Raw genomic sequence first — 21,504 nt, 5'->3', positions numbered from 1 at the left:
TGAGGGTCAAAATTAGTTGTACTCGCTACTGTTATCGCTTTTATTGGCTTTATTTTGACAACACAGTCGTTTGAATCGCAGTTTATTATAAGGAATATGAGAAGAAGACTGGAGTGAATTATATATTTATATCAAAATGTCATCCGTTCCGTGGAGACGGAACAAATAGTCTATAGTCCTTCCAATGCTCAGGTTCTCCCATATGGTCTAGCGGTTAGGATTCCTGGTTTTCACCCAGGCGGCCCGGGTTCGACTCCCGGTATGGGAACAACTGTTTTTTTTCTTTTTAAACATCATTGAACATGTTCTCTATAAGCAGTGTTTCCTCACCCTGCTTTTTGAAAACATTGGTGGAAACAGTACCAGATTGTCATACTTGAGTAAAAGTAAAGATACCTTAATAGAAAATGGCTCAAGTAAAAATGAAAGTCACCCACTAAAATACTACTTGATTAAAAGTCTGAAAGTATTTGGTATTAAATGTATCAAAAGTAAGTCTAATTGCTAAAATATACTTAAGTATCAAATTTGCCTCACTTTCTTCTCAGTAATTATTTGTCCCGTTTTCAATAAGACCCTCTCAGAGGGAACGGATGTGGCCACTATGCAGTCTCCATGTCATGACTTTAGTAAGCCGTGGGTATCTTCAATGAAGTGACATGTAACCGACATGTAAGAAGTGGTTACCCTTGATGTACAGGAGTCAGTGAGTGGTAGGGCAAACTGCAGTAGCTTTTTGACTCTTTCCCGCACTGAAGCCTGTGTGCTCTCGTACAGTTGTGGAATAAGTGATTTTGAAAGGGTTTTCCTGCATGGAATTGTGTACATTGGATTTAGACTGTTGCTCTAATTTCTAAAACGTCTGTCCTCTACGACTGAAAATGGCTGGAAATCGGTGGCAATCATTTTAGCCAATGCCATATCAATTTGGCCTTGATTTGCTACAGATTTGTCCAATTTGGCCTTGTTTGCTACTTTGGCATAAACTGGTCCATAGAAGACTGCGTAGCTGTGGGTCGCGGAGTAGCCCTACTTAACTGAGTGGATGCATCTCCACGTGTGGAGGTGCTGGATCCACCACTATCACTGGCAGGCCCGCTAGCTTCACCGTTGGGTGCACAGTGTCTCATATGCCGGTGTAGGTTGTGCGTAGAACCGGATTTATATGAGATGTTCTTTTGGCAAATTCTACACTGTGTTCTAACATTGACTACATTATTAAAATGCATCCAAATGCTACTGTGCTTCCGACTCATTTTCCAGCTGTTGTTTTCACAGATGTCCTTCCTCTCTCCTCGGCTGCTAAGTGTGTGACTGTGAGTGAGTTGGCTCCGCCCTCCCCACGCATCTTTTGTTCATTGGTTGACACTGCGTGTCTGATTGACAGGAACAAGAGGTGGGACTGTTTGTCTGAGCAGACAGTCAGAACTAATGTGTGCGCTTGAGCATTTAGGCCTATATATATATATATTCGTTATTTGAATTCATTAATGCTACTAATTTAAATATTTTGATTATTCATATCTTATTTTTTGTAAATAAATTCGGCTGTTCTGATATGCGAGCCGGCTCCCAACGTTCACCTACAAAACTCGTTCGCGAACGAAACATCACAACAAACAAAGCATGCCAGGTCAGATGCAGTAGGGATGACCAAGGATTTTCTCTTTAAGTGCGTGAATTGGACAATCGTCCTGTCCTGCTAAGCATTCAAAATTAAACGAGTACTTTTGGGTGTCAGGGAAAATGTATGAGTAGAAAGTACATTGTTTTCTTTATGAATGTAATGAAGTAAGAGTTGTCAAAAAATATAAATAGTAAAGTACAGATACCCCACAAACTACTTAAGTAGTATTTTAAAGTATTTTTTACATCACTTCTCGAATACCCCCAACAGTACATATTTTTATTGTAACCCTGGACAAGCACACCTGATTCAACTATTCACCAAACCCTCAATGAGCTGAATGAGGTGTTTGTCCAGGGCTACAATGAAAAGCGTACTGTTGGGATCATCAAGGGTTCGGAAATACCACCAATAGGTTTACCTGTGGATTGTACTGTTACATTCCTACCTCGTGTTCCAGTCTCCCATATGGTCTAGCGGTTAGGATTCCTGGTTTTCACCCAGGCGGCCCGGGTTCGACTCCCGGTATGGGAACAGAATTTTTATTAAAACCTTGAACATGTTATGCACAGTTGGGCGAAAGATACAGGTACAGCATATGCCTGCCCGTGGCTTTGACTGTTAAAGTATTGTGAACTGACAAAATAGAATACTCTATCCGATGTAGGCTACTCTAGTAATGCAGCAACTAGCGCTCACAATCTCACACCAGAAATACACGTTCATCCACATTACTCAAACGTCAACTTTGTAAATGTAACATGCTGACCAGACCCGACACGTCGCGTGCACGAGCATTGCAGAATAAACGTAGAAATCAATGTTATTAAAGTATTGCTCGCGGGGGCCAAGGAGCGTCTGCGTTGCCAAGGGCTGAAATAGAAGGCATTCCAATTTCTGACGCAGATCGCGCTGCAAGTCCTGCCTCTCCCATCTCATTGGTTTATAGAAGCAGGTACCCACGTGACTTCTCATTGGTTATACCCACGTGGGTGATTGAAAGACGAACTGTGTTGCCGTTCTGTTTTTCGTGGTAATACTATGAAAGTTTAGATGATAGGGGACCTTGTGCATTTCAGGTAAAATAACTCAATGTTTATATCCCAGGACAAATTAACTAGCAACAGCAAGCTAGCTAAATAGGACAAATTAGTTAGCATGTGCAAGCTAGCGAGCTATATTGCCATACATGTTTAATTCTTTTTGACCTGACCTCAAATTAATGTAATTGGTTCAGAGTTTGTTTTGATATTTTAATCTGCGTGTCGTGATCACGATTGGTGTGGGGGGACAAAATACATTTATGCACAATGGCGCATTCTCACGGTTTGGGTTCCGTGTAAGGCTGTTTAGACTAACTCCACGTTTGAGGTTAGGCATTAACGATGAATGGTTAAGGTAAGGGTTAAAGTTTGGGATAGGCTTGAAACAGAAAGCGTTACATGTTGTTTGATATAGAAACTGAATACAATCAATCTGACAAATTTAGCAAAAATGTAAGAACTTCACCTGTGAAAATAACCAGTAGCCTACTAACTCGAGAGAAATTAATATCAGGTTCAAACAATATTTATCATTTGAAAATCTTTAATTTTAGTTTTTAAAACAACTACACTCGTTCAATTAAATACAGTAAAAATAAAATTAAAAAAAAGTGTGAGAAAGATGGTGATATGTGCCATGAAGACAAACCTACATTTTATAAATACCGAAAAAATGATTAACAGACAGAGAATGCTACGTAAGTGATCTTTAAAAAGTAATCCTTCATCCCAAAAGACAAAACATCTACCCTGTGCTCTTCATCAACAACATTCTAATTAACCATAAAAGTGCAATATCACAAATAAAATGAACAAAAACAATTACATTTCAATTCACACTTGTACAATCAGTGCAACAATTACAAATATTTCATAGATATGCCAGTGAATCTTGATAGTTTAAAAAGTGTCCAAAACACAACTTGAAGTCATTTCCCTGTCTTGGTGAGACATTTTGTAAACAGATTCAGACGTGAGCTTTAATTTGGTTAATATGCTTCACATTAAAAAAAAATCATGAAGAATATTGCATCAATACGATCAGCATTGCAACAATGCACACTGAAAGTTAACTTTAGTCTCTACACTAATCATAAGATAATAAATAAGATTTATTTTAAATATACCTTGCCATGTAAAATGAGACCAAATACACCCAGACAATAGGGAGTGATTTAGACTTTTTTTAGCAGCATATTTGGTGCTCTCCATTAAGAGAAAACACACCTTTTATTAAAACAGAATTCCAAAGTAAAAAAACAAATTACTTAACTTAATTAGCATAAAGTGGCAGCTCTTTCTTTAGTATGTTAATGTAACCATAGTGGTTAAAACTTGTTAGTGCATAAAAATATCAACAGGGGGATTCCCCTTGGCACAGACCAAATTGGACAGGTGGAGAATGCATGTTTGACTTTGAGTGCTGACCACACCTCACATACCCAATCATGAGGGCGTTCTACACAAGGTTGTTATTCCCCATAGTTTGGTTGACCTGCCTTCTCAATTCCCCAAGAACACTTTGTGTGGCAGTGAGTGACCCCAACCAGCAGGGTCTATCTACATTGCCAGCTCTTCTCTGAATCTCATCTCTCCATTCATCCCTCTCTCAGTAGCAGTCATCTCTCCATTCATCCCTCTCTCAGTAGCAGCCATCCCTCCAGCTCCCGTCTCGTAGGGCACTCAGGGTGGACAAGCTCTTAGGAGGCGTCAATAAACTGGGGAAAAGATCAGATTGAGATAAAATAGGAAATTACGATCCCAGACAACAAGAACCTAGTTTTGAGCTTGTTGGCGCCCCCTTAATGTCCTACAGTACCCTACCTGCGTGTGGGTTGGGCGATCTTGCTTCGAGGGGTGGAGCTGGTCCCAATAAAGGAGGCCGGGCGGGGCAGGCTGCTCCGGGGGGGTGTAGGAGTGCCCCCAACCCCCACAGCTGGTTTACTGGGGAGGGGGATCCCACTCAGGGACTGCAGACTGGTGGAGGTCGGCATGGTAACTGGCCCTTTCACAGTGGGGCTGACGTAGGCTGTGGCTTTGAGGGGTTGCCGCGACAACGACTGGAAGTTCCCCACACTCTGGACTCTGTTCTGCAACTGACCGGGTGAAGGGACTAGTGGGGAGAGGGTTGACAATAGATCATATACAGATTCATGGATTGCTATAATATTCATGCTTTCCTCAGATGTACTGTATAATGTATGGACTACCTACTTACAATGATCATTTTCAATTTGATGTATTCTGGAAAGTCAATTAAGCCCTGCAGTTTAATAGTATGTGTATGGTCAGAGCTAAAACAAAGAAGACGGTATCTCACTGGAGGACTGTAGCCTGCTGGCCAACCCATTGGACGAGTCGAAGCTCAGACTGTTCCGAAGGGTGGAAGGAGAGACGATGTGATTGGCTGGGCTCAGTGGGCTAGGCACACTGGGAGCCCTGAACAGGTTGGGCATGCTCCTCCGCAGCTTATCTAAATAGAATGTACACACACACACACACATTCCTGTATTAATTCAAGGCCACAGATCTAGAAGACTATCATCTCAGATTCTACATAGAGCCCTCTTCAAGAGGAATAAGTGCCACTCACTAGTCTCTCTTGAAGAACACCAGTGTTGAGGCCCCAAAGAGAAACATCTCCTGTAATCTCAACACCCGCTATTCTGTGTCCCTCTCCGGTTCAGCTTCCAGAACAGAAACAGAATAGCCTCCAAGAGCTTACGGATCAGTCAGTGTCTCAAGAGGCTTACAGTGAGCACATCCCTGGTCGTCTGCCAGTACAGTCAACAGGCGAGGGAAGTACCTACGGTGGTAACTAATGAGTGGGTGACCTTCAAATGACCTCTTCCCTCCATTAACATAAACAATGACAAGTTGAAAACAAACCTAGAAATAGATTAGTATAACTATTTCATAAAAGGGCCATCATGTCGTGTGTCAATTATTTTGTAGCCCTACTAATATTGTACTTTGTTGTTATGCAAATGTTCCATCAAGACAACACAAAAAGGCTTGTTTGAAAAATGTACTCATATCCATCTGCATTCCAAATGTGATCCCCAAAATAGATAGCGAACATAAACACAGATAAAAACAAACAATATTCGAGGAGAGTCTTGCAAAGCAAGAATTCTTATTAGTGTGAGATTTCATAAATGTAAGCAGAGGGCCAGGGTTGAGTCCAATAGACAACGAACAGGAGAACACTGTCCAATAAAAACATTTTTTTTTTTAAATCTCTCATTTTCTCTCATGAACGCAACCCAAGGACCTGCATGGGCCAGGCCTGCTCACCTGATCCAGTCCTGAAGCCCTGTTGTTCGGGTGTGTAGGGGCTGAGTGTGGGGCTGGCCAGGGGTGGGGGCTGATAGGAGAATCCTCCGGAGGGGTACTGAGGAGTGGAGGGGCTGGTTGTGCACCTCCTCCAGTCCCGTATGCTGGAGAAGGTGTGGGAGTGAGAGAGGCCGCGCTGCAGGGTGGGTCCCACACGGGTCAGGCGGGGCTGGGGAGGAGGTAGCTGCCCGTACTCTTCCTCATCCTCTTCCTCCTCCAGGTCGGCCTCGCCGCTGTGCTGAAGGGAGAGGAAGGAGAAGCTGGCGCTGCGGCGGTTGATGGAGGTGGTGGCGTAGTCCTGACGAAGACCTGAAAGAGGGGGAAATACGGACAAGCACACAAACACACACACACAATCAGTCGTCACCTTCTGAGCCTGAGGTTAAGGTTAATAAAGCCTGGATGAAGCCTGAGGTCTTGTATCACATGTTACAGTGTTAGAAGGGAGAGAAGGACAGAGGAAGATAAGGACAGAGAGGAACAATAAAGGGCAAGAATATGGCCAGGAATCCAAGACCACTTGAACTGACCAGGAACAACTCTGGACCCTACCTTTAACCTTGGGGCCTAGAGTTATTCCCTTTCAGGTCACCTGCTCAATAGTTAATAAATAATACTAATAGTTCTGATTTATAAAGCATTTTCCACACTTTTACATACATTACTATGTAAAACAATATATAGTCAACTATGTGACAACACCAAAACAGTTTTTAATAAAGGGTAAGGGACTCACTGTCCTCCTGCAGACGAGCCATGACCTGGACGTCAACAAGGTCCTGCAGTTTGTATCCCTGCGTGATGGCGTCATCCTCCAGCTCTGAGGCACTGAGCTCACTGTCCATGGAAGACTGGGGGCTGAGGAGGAACCGCCGGAGGCTGTGGCCTTCGGCACACAGCAACAAGAGTTCAAAGGTCAGATTAGTTACATTGCAGACATTTTACATTAACAATGAACACAAAGAATACTGACCAGATGAAAAGCAAGATTAGTTTAGATAGAGGCACACAGGCAGCAAAAAAACATCACTCTCCCTTTAAGAAACATTGCTGAGTCACTGTTAGTAGGGAGGCCACGTCATGGAATTGTGCCTTTGGTGGTAGAAGCACCACAAATCACAGACAAAGCTAGAAAAGGCCATATTGTGTTTATGGCAACTCTAAGCCCTCATGGCCATTTTCCATTATGGCCGCCAACCAGGCCCCACAGGCTCGACCTAGCTGTGTGACATGTGGCGCTTCCATCACCAAAGGGACTATTCCACTCAAGTGAGGAATAGTGAGGAATTTCACATGGCAAACACCTGAAGCAGTAGAAACTGAACACACACTGAAACACTACTCCTCTTGCAGTGACAAATGATGAATGATGACCTTGGGGGCCTCTCAATAGTCTATAGTGGCTTCCTCTCCTCTTGTGTCCACCTCTGTTCAGATCTGTGTAAGGCGTTTCACCTGTCCATATCTCTAACATCATCAGGAATGAAGGAGAGGAGACAAGGAGAGGAAGCTCTTTCAAACAGACTATTGAGACGCAAACCTTGACATGACAGAGAGACTGAGACAACGTGAGCCAGCGGGGGAGCGAGCGAGGCTTACTGCGATTGGCTGGGAGGAATGTGGGAATTCTCTCAGCCTTCCCTACAGGAGTCAGGGACAGGTGGAGGGGTGAGGAGAATGAGGCTGATGGAGGGAGAAAGAAAGGGAGGGGACAGAGACAGGATAAGGGGGAGAGAGAGAATCATGGAGAGTTGTTTCAATGGAGAAAAAAAATAGCTATTCCAATGAAGAGACTGGTATTTTTTTCAATTGTGAAATACCATGTTTAAGAAGTAATCATGGATGGAGTAACCCTCATGTCTAAGAACCAGGAGTTTTCCTCGCCTGGTGAACTGATCAGGAGTGTTGAGTTTCTGCTCAATATGGCCCTGATTCTGCTCAATAGGGCGCAGAGGTTTCCTGCTCAATAGGGACAAGAGTATCTCCTGATCAGGTTGCAAGGTTGAAAAACCTCTAGTTCAACTAATGTCATATGGTAATATTATGGTAACATTATGGCAATCTGTACCCATGTCACATAGTAATCTGTGTGTGTATTTACCAGGTCTGTCAGCGGGCGGAGGGGTGGGGCAGGACCTGGAGAACGAGGCACTGAGGGGGGACACTCCAGCTACACGTCTCAGGGGGAGGGCAGGGGAAGAGTGGCTGGAGAAGACCCCCCGCCACCTATGGACTACACATGGGAGGGAGGGAGGGGAAAAGGCAATGTCATACTCTATCGGACCACCCCCAAAACACACACAGCTGTCAGTGCTTTCCGGGCCCCTCACAAGGAACAGAGGTCAGCAGGGTGAAGCGGTTGTTTACCTCACACCCAGCACGTCACATTGCTGTGACAGTCACAGAACCACTATTCAGTAGCAGCCAGGGAACACATCTGCTGTCCAATGCCCAGGAGACAAAGCTGCATTCACAACCTCACACACACACTGCTCAACACACCCATTCAGCACGGGCCAGGACCAGGGACGGAGCAGCGACCACACACTCCATCTGATATATATTCAGAGGAGACCTACATTAATGAACATTCGCTAAGCAAATATCCCAGCAATCTATCTAGAGGAGATGTGGTGGATCAAAAGAACAAAGAGAGAGAAGAATGAATAATACATTTTGCAGAGCTGAGAAAGCAAATCATCTCTCTCTCTCTGTGTGGTGGTTCGACTGTGAGCTGCTCAACACAACGCTGCATATATCCCTGCACCAGATAGAGTGGGGTTATGGTATACCTGTCACTGAGAATATAAATCACTTAGCAGCATCGTAGGTCCTGTGTGGCTCAGTCGGTAGAGCATGGCGCTTCATGTGGGTTCGAAACCACCCATATGTAAAAGTAGTGGCCCCAGCCGACTTGTAAGTCGCTTTGGACAAAAGCGTCTGCTAAATGGGATATATTATTATTATATTATCGAGGCGAGGTGCCTTTCATGTAAACACGGTAACCATGGTTACCCCTCTGGTTGCCGAGGGAGGCCCTGTGAACGTAGCAACAGGCAGATAGTAGGTCAAGTGTGAAAGCAGTGGAAGGCTTTTCCTGCAGTTACAGCTACTGTGAAATTAATATACGGGCATCTAGAAGATCCTTACAGCAATAGATTGTAGTAAAATACAGGTAACTACCAAAATAAAGGAAACAGTAGTATGAGGGATAAAAGTATATTATATAAGTATTACACTTTATGCTGTTGTTCCCTTTATTTTGGCAGTACCTGTATTTCACTGATGAAATGGCGGCAGGTAGCCTAGTGGTTAGAGCGTTGGACTAGTAATTGAAAGGTTGCTAGATCGAATCCCTGAGCTGAAAAGATAACAATCTGTTGTTCTGCCCCTGAACAAGGCAGTTAACCCACTGTTCCTAGGCCGTCATTGTAAATAACAATTGTTCGTAACTAACTTGCCTGGTTAAATAAATAAAATGGCAGCTTCACTGATGCAACGATAAGCTGTTGCATGACAAGTGTATAATATGAACGCCAAGTTAAATTGGATTTAATGTGCAAAAAGACACTTTTCAAATATACCATAGTAAAAAGAAATGCCATTAAGCTGACCTGTGTTTACTGCGGCCAGTGCTTCACCTCGCATTAAGAGCTTAGAGGACGAGAGCAGTATAAATACATTACCTTCAGCGAAGACCGTGGGAGATTCACTGTTTCACACCACACAGCTTCCTCTCAGACGTGAACCCAAGGTCCACTCTCAGTGGTCACTAGACACCATAAAATGTCTCAGGAGTAGAGGCATTAACCCTGACGTTACCGCTAAATTCCCCAGAGTCGGCCACTCACACCTTCACTTCGGGGCCTCTCATTCGACCCGGTCACCTCTCTACTGCAACCCTTCTTCAGGTAGATGCTGTGAATTAGAATGTGATCTCCATCACCAAGCCAGGTGAAATGAATGTCCTCACTGTCATAATCATGGTGCGAATGTGTGGATCTGTAGGTTGGTAAACGGCTGTCTTTTCAGGAGTGACTCCGCTTGTGCGTGACCACCGTGCGTAGCTTAATGGCGCCGGTCGTGTGCGTAGTTTAATGTAGCCAGTACTGTGTGTAGTTTGATGTAGCCAGTGTTGTGTGTGGCTCCTGACTGTCTGGCAAGGTGCTGTACTTTCACCCCAGAGTCCAAAATAGTCTGGAGTTGACTGGTCACATAATCCTGAGACTTGAGGACCTGTTTCACACTGAGCTCAGGGCATCACAGTGCCTCCCCCTCACCTCCATGTACCCACACACACAGTAAAGTAGAATCACAACCATCTGTTGAAAGGAAGTCTTTGAAAACAAAACGTTTCATCAGGTTGATAGAAACCTATGGTCTATTATATAGCCATCCATCTATCCACCCTTTTCGGTCCCTAGTTTCCACCCCTCCTCATACCTTGGTCCAACCTGAGGCACAGTGAGCGGGCCGACTCCACCTCTGTTCTGGGGCTGTCCAGGACCTGTCTGCTCCACTGGAGGGGGGTAACAGGGCTCTCCCCCCACAGCCGGGCCTTGGCTGACACATACAGCCTGCAGGGAAGACAGGATGAGAGCCAGAAGAGGAGGAATTAAGAGGATTTTACTGCCCTATAGTCCCAAAATCAACCCTTATGGGCCTACAGGGAAGAGTGGTTTCAGATCAGGGATACGTTTTCCAGTTTTACTATGATCCCAAAAATGGACATCAAGCCACAACCTCACTTAAGACCTGAGAATAGAATCATATTGATTGTAGCCAACAAATGCAAAACGGTGGCGCATAGTGTGGAGCAGCCAATTTTGACTGCAGTCCAAAATTGGTTTTGGGCACTATAATGGATTTGACATAATACAGAATGAGTCAGAAGTATTATGTCATCTTTAATCAGCGGGTATTCTTATGCATTCGTTTTACCACTAAAATTATAGCACTTCTTGTGTCCAGTCGTCCACCCCCAAGTCGACATGTCTCAGACTGATGCGGTCGAGCCTCCATTTCAACAGGCACATTTTCACAGAGCACAGTGGCCGTCTGCTCAATCATAACCGTTGACTATGATAATTGCAACAAATCGATGTTGTGTTTGTTAAAGAAAAATCGAATGACATTGGAACAAGTGTCAGCTCCATCTTTCTGTCCAATTTGCTCCGAAGGTGTGGCTTTGTTGTCGTATATCATTCCTACTAGGATTCGAGTCTCATTTGCATGTACATCATTATATTCCATAGGCCTACGTCTACCAGAGTAACAGTCACATATCCTATAAAATAAACAGAACACTGCATCACCGTCGTATATGACAGATAAATTGCCATATGCAAATAAGGATTCTAAGTTTCAAAGAAATGTGTCAGATTAAATTTGCCACCTCTCAACTACATTATACAAACCATTGGATATTGTGAAATAGTTACCAGGTAGCTTCAGAATCTTCATGAGAGAATACAGCATCTAGGTCCAGAATGTCCACCTCATCCAGAACCGTACGTTCCATATAATCAGCCTCCGTCTCGAGAGCAGTATCAACATAATGTGAATGTAAATATTCGGACGGTTCGTCCAACGGGAAAAATGACTCCAAGGAAGACTGGCACAGTAGCGTCGGTAACGGACTAGGTATGCAGTAGCTCCCGGCCATGTAGGCCGGAGAGGGAGGTAGAATGTGGGGGCTGCCAGTGCAGCCGTTCGCCCGCGTCCTCAATTGCTCATTTTGCCGCTCCAATTTCCGAACCAGCTCTTGGAGCTTTTTCACCTCCAGTTCGGCGTTCGCGGCATTGCTGTTGCCGTTGACATCCGTCATTATCTGGGAGTTCATCACTGCTGCATCCATTGGATGGAAAAGTACAAATACCCGATATATTTTTTTATTAAATGGTGGACGGGGTAAGCTACACTCAGTCTCAGCTCACCCGTTGCCCACACTGTGATTTGGATATGGGTTGTATCTCGCTTGCTCTAGTGCCCATCAGGACGAGAGCTTTCCGATGCAGCCCAATGAGGGATGGTGGCGTGCTACAGACTCTCCACCCCCAGCGTGCTGAGTCGAACGCGGGAACTGTTGCCTAATTAGTGATTTCAGGACAGGTGCGTGCAAGCGTTCTCTCCTCAAACGAGTGACATTGCTCTTGATAAGTGTCCGTAAAGAAAGTGCAACATTTTTGTTTCAAATATGTTTATTAAAACAGAGAATGAGAGATTACGTCCAAAGTGAAAATACATGTTTTTATAACCTACCTTTTGATAACACAAGATATTGGCTAAACCATTCATATTTTATCTACAAGCATGCACAATTGACTTCATTGATATACACATAAAGATCTATTGAATTGAATAATAATTTCACCAGCCATTGTACATATTCTACAACCGCATGCTCAGAGCGCCCATGCATCTTGAACACTCCCTTGGTTAAACCAGGGCATTTTATGCGCATTTATCGCCCTCCTGTGGTGTAAATTGAGAAGGCACATGATGGAACTGTGGTGACTTTTTCCAATGTAACGCAGGAGTGAAAGTTCTGAAGGCACGAAATATAAATACAGAATCTGCACCGCAGGTTTCAGCACCATGGACAGCGACTTTGTCCAGAATCCCTAACGTGGACTTTCAGCACCCCATGACAGTGGACAGCGCCTGGTTAAAGTGCAGCTGTAACGTTACCGGCCATTTATTTTTTATATGGAATAAAAACAGCATATTATAGCAAGGTATGTGAAAAACAACATTTTATTTTCAATATACAGACAAAGACAATGGACAGGTGTGTTGCCAGAAATGGCCCTCTGGTGGCAGAAAAAAAACCATTACAGCCTATATGGAGTTGGGTATCCTGCCCTCGCATGGACAGAACCCCTTTGAATTTGTACATGTATTTAAGTCATGTACTTGGTGGCTATTTCCAGATCTAAAACACCTTTAGGGGACATATAAAAGGCTACAACAGGGGTTGGATGAACAATTTGTCCACTTACTAATAACAGTTCTGATCTCAGAGGAAGATAATGATGAAGATGTTGCTGTGATTTCCCTGTGTCCAGTTCTATTCTGTCCTCCACCTCAGCGTTTCTTCCAGGTGAACTTCCTCCTTGCTCCCTCCTGGCCCGGCTTCTTCCTCTCCTTAATTCTGGGGTCAGGGGTCAGCAGCCCAGCTGAGAGGGAGGCAGAGATGCAGGTCAAAGGTCAAACCAAAAATAGTACAATACATCAACAACAAAGCAACAGAGGAACAGCGACCAGTGTTGTTCATTTGATGTACATTAAAACGATCCTTCCCTCAACAATTGTGCAGGCTAAAGTTAAATCTAGACTTGGTTTCCTCTATCGTCCTCACTCCTCTTTCACCCCAGCTGCCAGACTAACCCTGATTCAGATGACCATCCTATCCAAGCTAGATTACGGAGACGTAATTTATAGATTGTAAGGTAAGGGTGCTCTCGAGCGGATAGATGTTCTTTACCATTCGGTCATCAGATTTGCCACCAACGCTCCTTATAGGACACATCACTGCACTCTATACTCCTCTGTAAACTGGTCATCTCTGTATACCCGTCGCAAGACCCACTGGTTGATGCTTATTTATAAAACCCTTTTAAGCCTCACTCCCTCCTATCTGAGATATCTACTGCAGCCCTCATCCTCCACATACAACACCCGTTCTGATAAGTCACATTCTGTTAAAGGTCCCCAAAGCGCACACATCCCTGGGTCGCTCCTCTTATCAGTTCGCTGCAGCTAGCGACTGGAACCAGCTGCAACAAACACTCAAACTGGACAGTTTTATCTCAATCTCTTCATTCAATCATGGACACTCTTACTGACAATTGTAGCTGTTTTGAGTGATGTATTGTTGTCTCTACCTTCTTGCCCTTTGTGCTGTTGTCTGTGCCCAATAATGTTTGTACCATGTTTTGTGATGCTACCATGTTGTGTTGCTACCATGCTGTGCTGCTGTCATGTTGTGTTGCTGCCATGCTGTGTTGTCATGTGTTGCTGCCATGTTGTGTTGCTGCCATGCTGTGTTGTCATGTGTTGCTGCCATGCTGTGTTGCTGCCATGCTGTGTTGTCCTGTGTTGCTGCCATGCTGTGTTGTCCTGTGTTGCTGCCATGCTGTGTTGTCCTGTGTTGCTGCCATGTTGTGTTGTCCTGTGTTGCTGCCATGCTGTGTTGTCCTGTGTTGCTGCCATGCTGTGTTGTCCTGTGTTGCTGCCATGCTGTGTTGTCCTGTGTTGCTGCCATGCTGTGTTGTCATGTGTTGCTGCCATGCTGTGTTGTCCTGTGTTGCTGCCATGCTGTGTTGTCCTGTGTTGCTGCCATGCTGTGTTGTCCTGTGTTGCTGCCATGTTGTGTTGTCCTGTGTTGCTGCCATGCTGTGTTGTCCTGTGTTGCTGCCATGCTGTGTTGTCCTGTGTTGCTGCCATGCTGTGTTGTCCTGTGTTGCTGCCATGCTGTGTTGTCCTGTGTTGCTGCCATGCTGTGTTGTCCTGTGTTGCTGCCATGCTGTGTTGTCCTGTGTTGCTGCCATGCTGTGTTGTCATGTGTTGCTGCCATGCTGTGTTGTCCTGTGTTGCTGCCATGCTGTGTTGTCCTGTGTTGCTGCCATGCTGTGTTGTCCTGTGTTGCTGCCATGCTGTGTTGTCATGTGTTGCTGCCATGCTGTGTTGTCATGTGTTGCTGCCATGCTGTGTTGTCCTGTGTTGCTGCCATGCTGTGTTGTCCTGTGTTGCTGCCATGTTGTGTTGTCCTGTGTTGCTGCCATGCTGTGTTGTCCTGTGTTGCTGCCATGCTGTGTTGTCCTGTGTTGCTGCCATGCTGTGTTGTCCTGTGTTGCTGCCATGCTGTGTTGTCCTGTGTTGCTGCCATGCTGTGTTGTCCTGTGTTGCTGCCATGCTGTGTTCCTGTCCTGTGTTGCTGCCATGCTGTGTTGTCCTGTGTTGCTGCCATGCTGTGTTGTCCTGTGTTGCTGCCATGCTGTGTTGTCCTGTGTTGCTGCCATGCTGTGTTGTCCTGTGTTGCTGCCATGCTGTGTTGTCCTGTGTTGCTGCCATGTTGTGTTGTCATGTGTTGCTGCCATGCTGTGTTGTCCTGTGTTGCTGCCATGCTGTGTTGTCCTGTGTTGCTGCCATGCTGTGTTGTCCTGTGTTGCTGCCATGCTGTGTTGTCCTGTGTTGCTGCCATGCTGTGTTGTCCTGTGTTGCTGCCATGCTGTGTTGTCCTGTGTTGCTGCCATGCTGTGTTGTCCTGTGTTGCTGCCATGCTGTGTTGTCCTGTGTTGCTGCCATGCTGTGTTGTCCTGTGTTGCTGCCATGCTGTGTTGTCATGTGTTGCTGCCATGCTGTGTTGTCCTGTGTTGCTGCCATGCTGTGTTGTCATGTGTTGCTGCCATGCTGTGTTGTCTGCCATGCTGTGTTGTCATGCTGCCATGCTGTGTTGTCCTGTGTTGCTGCCATGCTGTGTTGTCCTGTGTTGCTGCCATGCTGTGTTGTCCTGTGTTGCTGCCATGCTGTGTTGTCCTGTGTTGCTGCCATGCCATGTGTTGTCCATGCTGTGTTGTCCTGTGTTGCTGCCATGCTGTGTTGTCATGTGTTGCTGCCATGCTGTGTTGTCCTGTGTTGCTGCCATGCTGTGTTGTCCTGTGTTGCTGCCATGCTGTGTTGTCCTGTGTTGCTGCCATGCTGTGTTGTCCTGTGTTGCTGCCATGCTGTGTTGTCCTGTGTTGCTGCCATGCTGTGTTGTCCTGTGTTGCTGCCATGCTGTGTTGTCCTGTGTTGCTGCCATGCTGTGTTGTCCTGTGTTGCTGCCATGCTGTGTTGTCCTGTGTTGCTGCCATGCTGTGTTGTCATGTGTTGCTGCCATGCTGTGTTGTCCTGTGTTGCTGCCATGCTGTTGTCCTTTGTTGCTGCCATGCTGTGTTGTCCTGTGTTGCTGCCATGCTGTGTTGTCCTGTGTTGCTGCCATGCTGTGCGGTCATGTGTTGCTGCCATGCTGTGCTGCCATGCTGTGTTGTCCTGTGTTGCTGCCATGCTGTGTTGTCCTGTGTTGCTGCCATGCTGTTGTCCTGTGTTGCTGCCATGCTGTGTTGTCCTGTGTTGCTGCCATGCTGTGTTGTCATGTGTTGCTGCCATGCTGTGTTGTCCTGTGTTGCTGCCATGCTGTTGTCCTGTGTTGCTGCCATGCTGTTGTCCTGTGTTGCTGCCATGCTGTGTTGTCATGTGTTGCTGCCATGCTGTGTTGTCCTGTGTTGCTGCCATGCTGTTGTCCTGTGTTGCTGCCATGCTGTGTTGTCCTGTGTTGCTGCCATGCTGTTGTCCTGTGTTGCTGCCATGCTGTGTTGTCATGTGTTGCTGCCATGCTATGTTGATGTTTTAGGTCTCTCTTTATGTAGTGTTGTGGTGTCACTCTTGTCGTGATGTGTGTTTTGTCTCAGATTTCTACATGTTTCATCCAAGCCCCCGTCCCTGCAGGAGGCCTATTGCCTTTTGGAAGGTGGTCATTGTAAATAAGAATTCGTTCTTAACTGACTTGCCTAGTTAAATAGGTTCAATAAAAAATACAAAAAAGATAAAAAGCTTTCTGAATGATGTGTGTGTGTTTGTAGTACCACTACCAACCTTGTCTCATGGTCTCCACCTGTCCCTCAGACAGGAAGCTGAGCATGGCGCGGGAGATGGCAAGGCGTAGCGCCCCCGCCTGGCTGGAATGGCCCCCGCCACTCACACTGCACTGCATGTCAAATCTCCCCAGCACCCCCATGAAGTGGAGGGGGAACATCAACTGCTCTCTGTCAGGGGGAGAGGAGAAGGATGGAGAGAAGGGAGGAGAGGAGGGAGGAGAGGGGATGGAGAGGAGGGAGGAGAGGGATGGAGAGGAGGGAGGAGAGGGATGGAGAGGAGGGAGGAGAGGGATGGAGAGAAGGGAGGAGAGGGATGGAGAGAAGGGAGGAGAGGGATGGAGAGAAGGGAGGAGAGGGATAGAGAAGGGAGAAGGAGAGAGAGGGATGAGATGGAGAGAGAAGGGAGGAGAGGGATGGAGAGAAGGGAGGAGAGGGATGGAGAGAAGGGAGGAGAGGGATGGAGAGAAGGGAGGAGAGGGATGGAGAGAAGGGGAGGAGAGGGAGAGGGATAGAGAGAAGGGAGGAGAGGATAGAGAGAAGGGAGGAGAGGGATAGAGAGAAGGGAGGAGAGGGATGGGGAGAAGGGAGGAGAAGGATGGGGAGAAGGAGGAGAGGATAGAGAGATGAGAGGGAGGAGGAGAGGGATGGGGAGAAGGGAGGAGAGGGATGGAGAGAAGGGAGGAGAGGGATGGAGAGAAGGGAGGGGAGAGGGATGGAGAGAAGGGAGGGAGGAGAGAGATGGAGAGAAGGAGGAGAGGGATGGAGAGAAGGGAGGAGGGATGGGATGGAGAGAAGGGAGGAGAGGGATGGAGAGAAGGGAGGAGAGGGATGGAGAGAAGGGAGGAGAGGGATGGAGAGAAGGGAGGAGAGGGATGGAGAGAAGGGAGGAGAGGGATAGAGAGAGGAGGGAGGAGAGGAGATAGAGAGAGGAGGGAGAGGGATGGAGAGAGAAGGGAGGAGAAGGATGGAGAGAAGGGAGGAGAGGGATGAGAGAAGGGGAGGAGAGGGATAGAGAGAAGGGAGGAGAGGGATGGGGAGAAGGGAGGAGAGAGGATGGAGAGAAGGGAGGAGAGGGATAGAGAGAAGGGAGGAGAGGGATGGGGAGAAGGGAGGAGAGGGATGGGGAGAAGGGAGGAGAGGGATAGAGAGAAGGGAGGAGAGGATAGAGAGAAGGGAGGAGAGGGATGGGGAGAAGGGAGGAGAGGGATGGAGAGAAGGGAGGAGAGGGATGGAGAGAAGGGAGGAGAGGGATGGAGAGAAGGGAGGAGAGGGATGAGAGAAGGGAGGAGAGGGATGGAGAGAAGGGAGGAGAGGGATGGAGAGAAGGGAGGAGAGGGATGGAGAGAAGGGAGGAGAGGGATGGAGAGAAGGGAGGAGAGGGATGGAGAGAAGGGAGGAGAGGGATGGGGAGAAGGGAGGAGAGGGATGGGGAGAAGGGAGGAGAGGGATAGAGAGAAGGGAGGGAGGAGAGGGATGGAGAGAAGGGAGGAGAGGGATGGGGAGAAGGGAGGAGAGGGATAGAGAGAAGGGAGGAGAGGGAGGAGATGGAGGAGGGAGGGATGGAGAGGAGGGAGGAGGAGAGGAGGGAGGGAGATGGAGAGAAGTGAGGAGAGGGATGGAGAGGAGGGAGGAGAGAGATGAAGAGGAAGGAGGAGAGGGATGAAATGGAGTGGAGGGATAGAGAGGAGGGAGGAGAGGGATGAGATGGAGAGAAGGGAGGAGAAGAGAGATGAGGGATGAGAGAAGGGAGGAGAGGAGAGAAGAGGGATGGAGTTGGAGAGAAGGGGAGGAGAGGGATGGAGAGAAGGGGGGAGAAGGGGGAGAAAAGAAGGGTGAGGGGAGGGAGAAAGAGGAGTTGGTTACGAAGAAACAAAGAAAGAGAGAGAGGGATAACAGGATAGAGAGAGAGACAGAGAGAGAGAGAGAGAGGGATAACAGGATAAAGAGAGAAAAGGGTAAGTCAGTCAATGGAGTGGGCACTGGACACTGAGATACCAGTTATCAACAGCAGTGGTTGTCTAGAGGATTGTAAAGAGCAGTGGTGTGTGTATAGAGTCCTGTTAACCTCTGTTAGAACCACACGGTCATATTTAGACACTACAGCAGTCACTCTTCTGTCTCAGCATGAAGAAGACAGATGAGGGGTGTGTGTCTGAATGTGTATGTTCTGGCCCACATCCCAGCAGACTAAATGAAAGGCTTATTGCTGACAGTCAAACCACCGGCATCCTTCAGGTCCTACTAGTCCTGTCTCAGTCTGTCCTCAGCCCAGGAGATAACACACACACACACAGTTGTGTAATTAACGCTGCTATATCCCAGATAAATAAAAGAGACTATAAACGCAGTGAGGTGCAACATAAAGATACTTTTCAACAGCGTTTTGAGAGTGTACGTGGGACAGCGTGTGCGTTTTGAGAGTGCATGTGGCACGGCGTGCACGTTTTCACGTTTTGAGAGTGCACGTGGGACAGCGTGCCCGTTTGGAGAGAGCACGTGGGACAGCGTGCACGCTAAGGAAGGACGGGGAGAGGAGTGTGGAAAGAAGCAGAGACTTGTGATTTCTTCGGTGGGAGAGGAAGCACTAACGAGCCATGTCAATCCTCTAAAGCTCTCTGATTTGTCTCCTACTTCAGCAGTACTGGTCTGAAAGCACATGCTATTTGAAAACATTACGGTGGATGTCTGCTGGGAAGGAATACGGACCGGTCTTGCAGGACAGGGAAGTAGTGGACATAGTTTGTCCCGTTGATGCTGATGGATCCTGAACCACTGTCTCTCAGTAGGACAGTACCCGTAGCGGTCTTCCTTCTGCCTGGGGAGACACACACAACTTATTATCCTAGATCTCCCTCTTCTACCATGAAGCCCTGGTCAACAGGTCATTCTTTAAAAGGGAAAGATTAGACCCGGGTTTCTGTCAACTGCTTTGAGACAAATGTAAATAAATGCTAGTCGTAACATATTGATCCATTGATTGATAAAAGCCCCGTCGTAGTAATTGATTGTTTACCATCTCCGGTGCTGTAAGCCACTCCGTGCTGGTCGTACTGGAGGGGCTGGACCTGCTGCTTGGAGGACTGGATCTCCAGCTGTCTGCGGTAGCGCTGGACAAAGTCCTCCTCCACAGAGCAGTAGGGCAGAGACAGCAACCTCTCCATCAGCTGGATGAACCGTGCATACTGACGAGAGACACACACAACATGGAAGAATAGGAGTAGCCCCTAGACGCTGATCGTGGGTCAGTTTAGCATTTCCCCGACTAATGGCAAAGGTTAGGATTGGGGGAGGGGAAGCTGATCCAGGTTCATGCCTACTTTCTATTGGCGTTGTAGGGCTCTGTTCAGTGTCTAAACAGCAACCTCTTGTGGTGACTAGGTGAACTGTATCCTACCAGTAATACAGTATCTAGCATGCCAACAACCAGGTTTCCAGCCAACCTTCTATGTGAGTTAAGAGCATGTCAGATACAAATACTGGAAGGCATGAAGGAAACAGCAAAGTTGTCAGTAAGCTTTCCAAATGTTGCAAATATTGATAGAATAACCATCATATGGAAGTAAACTTGGAGTCATGTGATGACGTCATCCAGTTGATCAGGCTACAGATGAAATAAATGCTGAACTTTAGAAGGTGGTGAAAGTGCAAGGTGATGAGCTTGACGCTCCTTTCCAATAAATATTGAGGGTCTTAATCAAATTAAACAAATCTCGCTCTTAGGTCCATAATAATCTCATCATGTAGGCTGAACCCGCAATGTATCTGCTAGCTGTTGGCTAGAGCGCACGTGCCAACACCAGGAGAGGGACCAGGGAGAGAGACCAGGGAGAGAGACCAGGGAGAGAGACCAGGGAGAGGGACCAGGGAGAGGGACCAGGGAGAGGGACCAGGGAGAGGGACCAGGGAGAGAGACCAGGGAGAGGGACCAGGGAGAGGACCAGGGAGAGGACCAGGGAGAGAGACCAGGGAGAGGGACCAGGGAGAGGGACCAGGGAGAGGGAGAGACCAGGACCAGGGAGAGAGACCAGGGAGGGAGCGGGACCAGGGAGAGAGATCAGGGAGAGGACCAGGGAGAGAGAGGGACCAGGGAGAGGGACCAGGGAGAGGACCAGGGAGAGGGACCAGGGAGAGAGACCAGGGAGAGGACCAGGGAGAGGACCAGGGAGGGACCAGGGAGGGACCAGGGAGAGGGACCAGGGAGAGGAGAGGGACCAGGAGGACCAGGGAGAGGACCAGGGAGAGAGACCAGGGAGAGGACCAGGAGAGACCAGGGAGAGGACCAGGGAGAGGGACCAGGGAGAGACCAGGAGAGGGACCAGGGAGAGAGACCAGGGAGAGGGAGGGAGAGAGACCAGGGAGAGGGACCAGGGAGAGGACCAGGAGAGGACCAGGAGAGATGAGGGAGACCAGGGAGAGGGACCAGGGAGATGGACCAGGGAGAGAGACCAGGGAGAGGGACCAGGGAGAGGGACCAGGGAGAGAGACCAGGGAGAGAGACCAGGGAGAGAGACCAGGGAGAGGGACAAGGGAGAGAGACCAGGGAGAGGGACCAGGGAGAGAGACCAGGGAGAGAGACCAGGGAGAGAGACCAGGGAGAGGGACCAGATATCTGTGACGGCATTAAAAGAGTTCCTTCTTACATCGTGTTCTGAGATGGTCTCCACCAACAACTCCTCCAGCTCTTCTTTCAGCAACCACCGACTACCCACCAGAGAACTGAACACAGACAGTTAGACACACACACACACACACACACACACACACACACACACACACACACACACACACACACACACACACACACACACACACACACACACACACACACACGTATCAACATTCACTGGTGAACTTATTT

General features: G+C 47.4%; 2 protein-coding genes and 2 non-coding genes across 5 annotated transcripts in view; 2 read left to right on the top strand and 2 right to left on the bottom strand.

Moving 5' to 3' along the window:
* The first annotated feature begins 196 nt into the window (after window positions 1-196).
* On the top strand, window positions 197-268 carry trnae-uuc (transfer RNA glutamic acid (anticodon UUC)). The gene has a single exon. It is a non-coding gene; the product is annotated as a tRNA-Glu (tRNA).
* A 1,821-nt stretch (window positions 269-2,089) lies between these two features.
* Window positions 2,090-2,161, top strand: trnae-uuc (transfer RNA glutamic acid (anticodon UUC)). Its single transcript has one exon. It is a non-coding gene; the product is annotated as a tRNA-Glu (tRNA).
* A 1,019-nt stretch (window positions 2,162-3,180) lies between these two features.
* LOC135543377 (SLAIN motif-containing protein 1-like) lies at window positions 3,181-12,014 on the bottom strand. 2 transcript variants are annotated; one of them, XM_064970587.1, is made up of 9 exons: window positions 11,448-12,014; window positions 10,450-10,583; window positions 8,108-8,239; window positions 7,606-7,689; window positions 6,743-6,892; window positions 5,968-6,315; window positions 4,991-5,143; window positions 4,495-4,783; window positions 3,181-4,388 (listed from the first exon to the last, which is right to left on the bottom strand). In XM_064970587.1, the coding sequence occupies exons 1-9, from the start codon at window positions 11,861-11,863 to the stop codon at window positions 4,313-4,315; spliced, it is 1,782 nt and encodes a 593-aa protein (XP_064826659.1). In that variant the 5' UTR covers window positions 11,864-12,014; the 3' UTR covers window positions 3,181-4,312. The 2 variants fall into 2 exon arrangements, with proteins under 2 accessions (XP_064826659.1, XP_064826660.1); XM_064970588.1 differs by lacking the exon at window positions 7,606-7,689.
* A 730-nt stretch (window positions 12,015-12,744) lies between these two features.
* The window catches only part of mrps9 (mitochondrial ribosomal protein S9), a 32,786-nt gene continuing 24,026 nt past the window's right edge, over window positions 12,745-21,504 (bottom strand). The window contains exons 7-11 of the mRNA XM_064970586.1: window positions 21,287-21,362; window positions 19,660-19,828; window positions 19,353-19,461; window positions 16,645-16,814; window positions 12,745-13,184 (exon numbers count right to left, since the gene is read on the bottom strand). Coding sequence (XP_064826658.1) covers window positions 13,093-13,184; window positions 16,645-16,814; window positions 19,353-19,461; window positions 19,660-19,828; window positions 21,287-21,362 — 616 coding nt within the window. The 3' untranslated portion in view covers window positions 12,745-13,092. The remainder of the gene's footprint in view (window positions 13,185-16,644; window positions 16,815-19,352; window positions 19,462-19,659; window positions 19,829-21,286; window positions 21,363-21,504) is intronic.

The sequence above is a fragment of the Oncorhynchus masou genome, chromosome 7 (assembly GCF_036934945.1).
Source record: "Oncorhynchus masou masou isolate Uvic2021 chromosome 7, UVic_Omas_1.1, whole genome shotgun sequence".
In the NCBI taxonomy this organism is placed as follows: domain Eukaryota; kingdom Metazoa; phylum Chordata; class Actinopteri; order Salmoniformes; family Salmonidae; genus Oncorhynchus; species Oncorhynchus masou.
The sequence above is the reverse complement of the archived record's forward strand: the minus strand, read 5'-3'. Positions and strand labels throughout refer to the sequence as shown.

What these genes read in the sequence shown, in the direction of transcription:
- LOC135543377 (XM_064970587.1), bottom strand. Translation starts at nt 11,863, where the DNA reads ATGGATGCAGCAGTGATGAACTCCCAGATAATGACGGATGTCAACGGC. An exon ending in GGCTCGTCTGCAGGAGGACA is followed by an intron (nt 6,316 to 6,742) that starts GTGAGTCCCTTA and finishes CCCCTCTTTCAG; the next exon opens with GTCTTCGTCAGGACTACGCC. An exon ending in ATCGCCCAACCCACACGCAG is followed by an intron (nt 4,389 to 4,494) that starts GTAGGGTACTGT and finishes TCTTTTCCCCAG; the next exon opens with TTTATTGACGCCTCCTAAGA.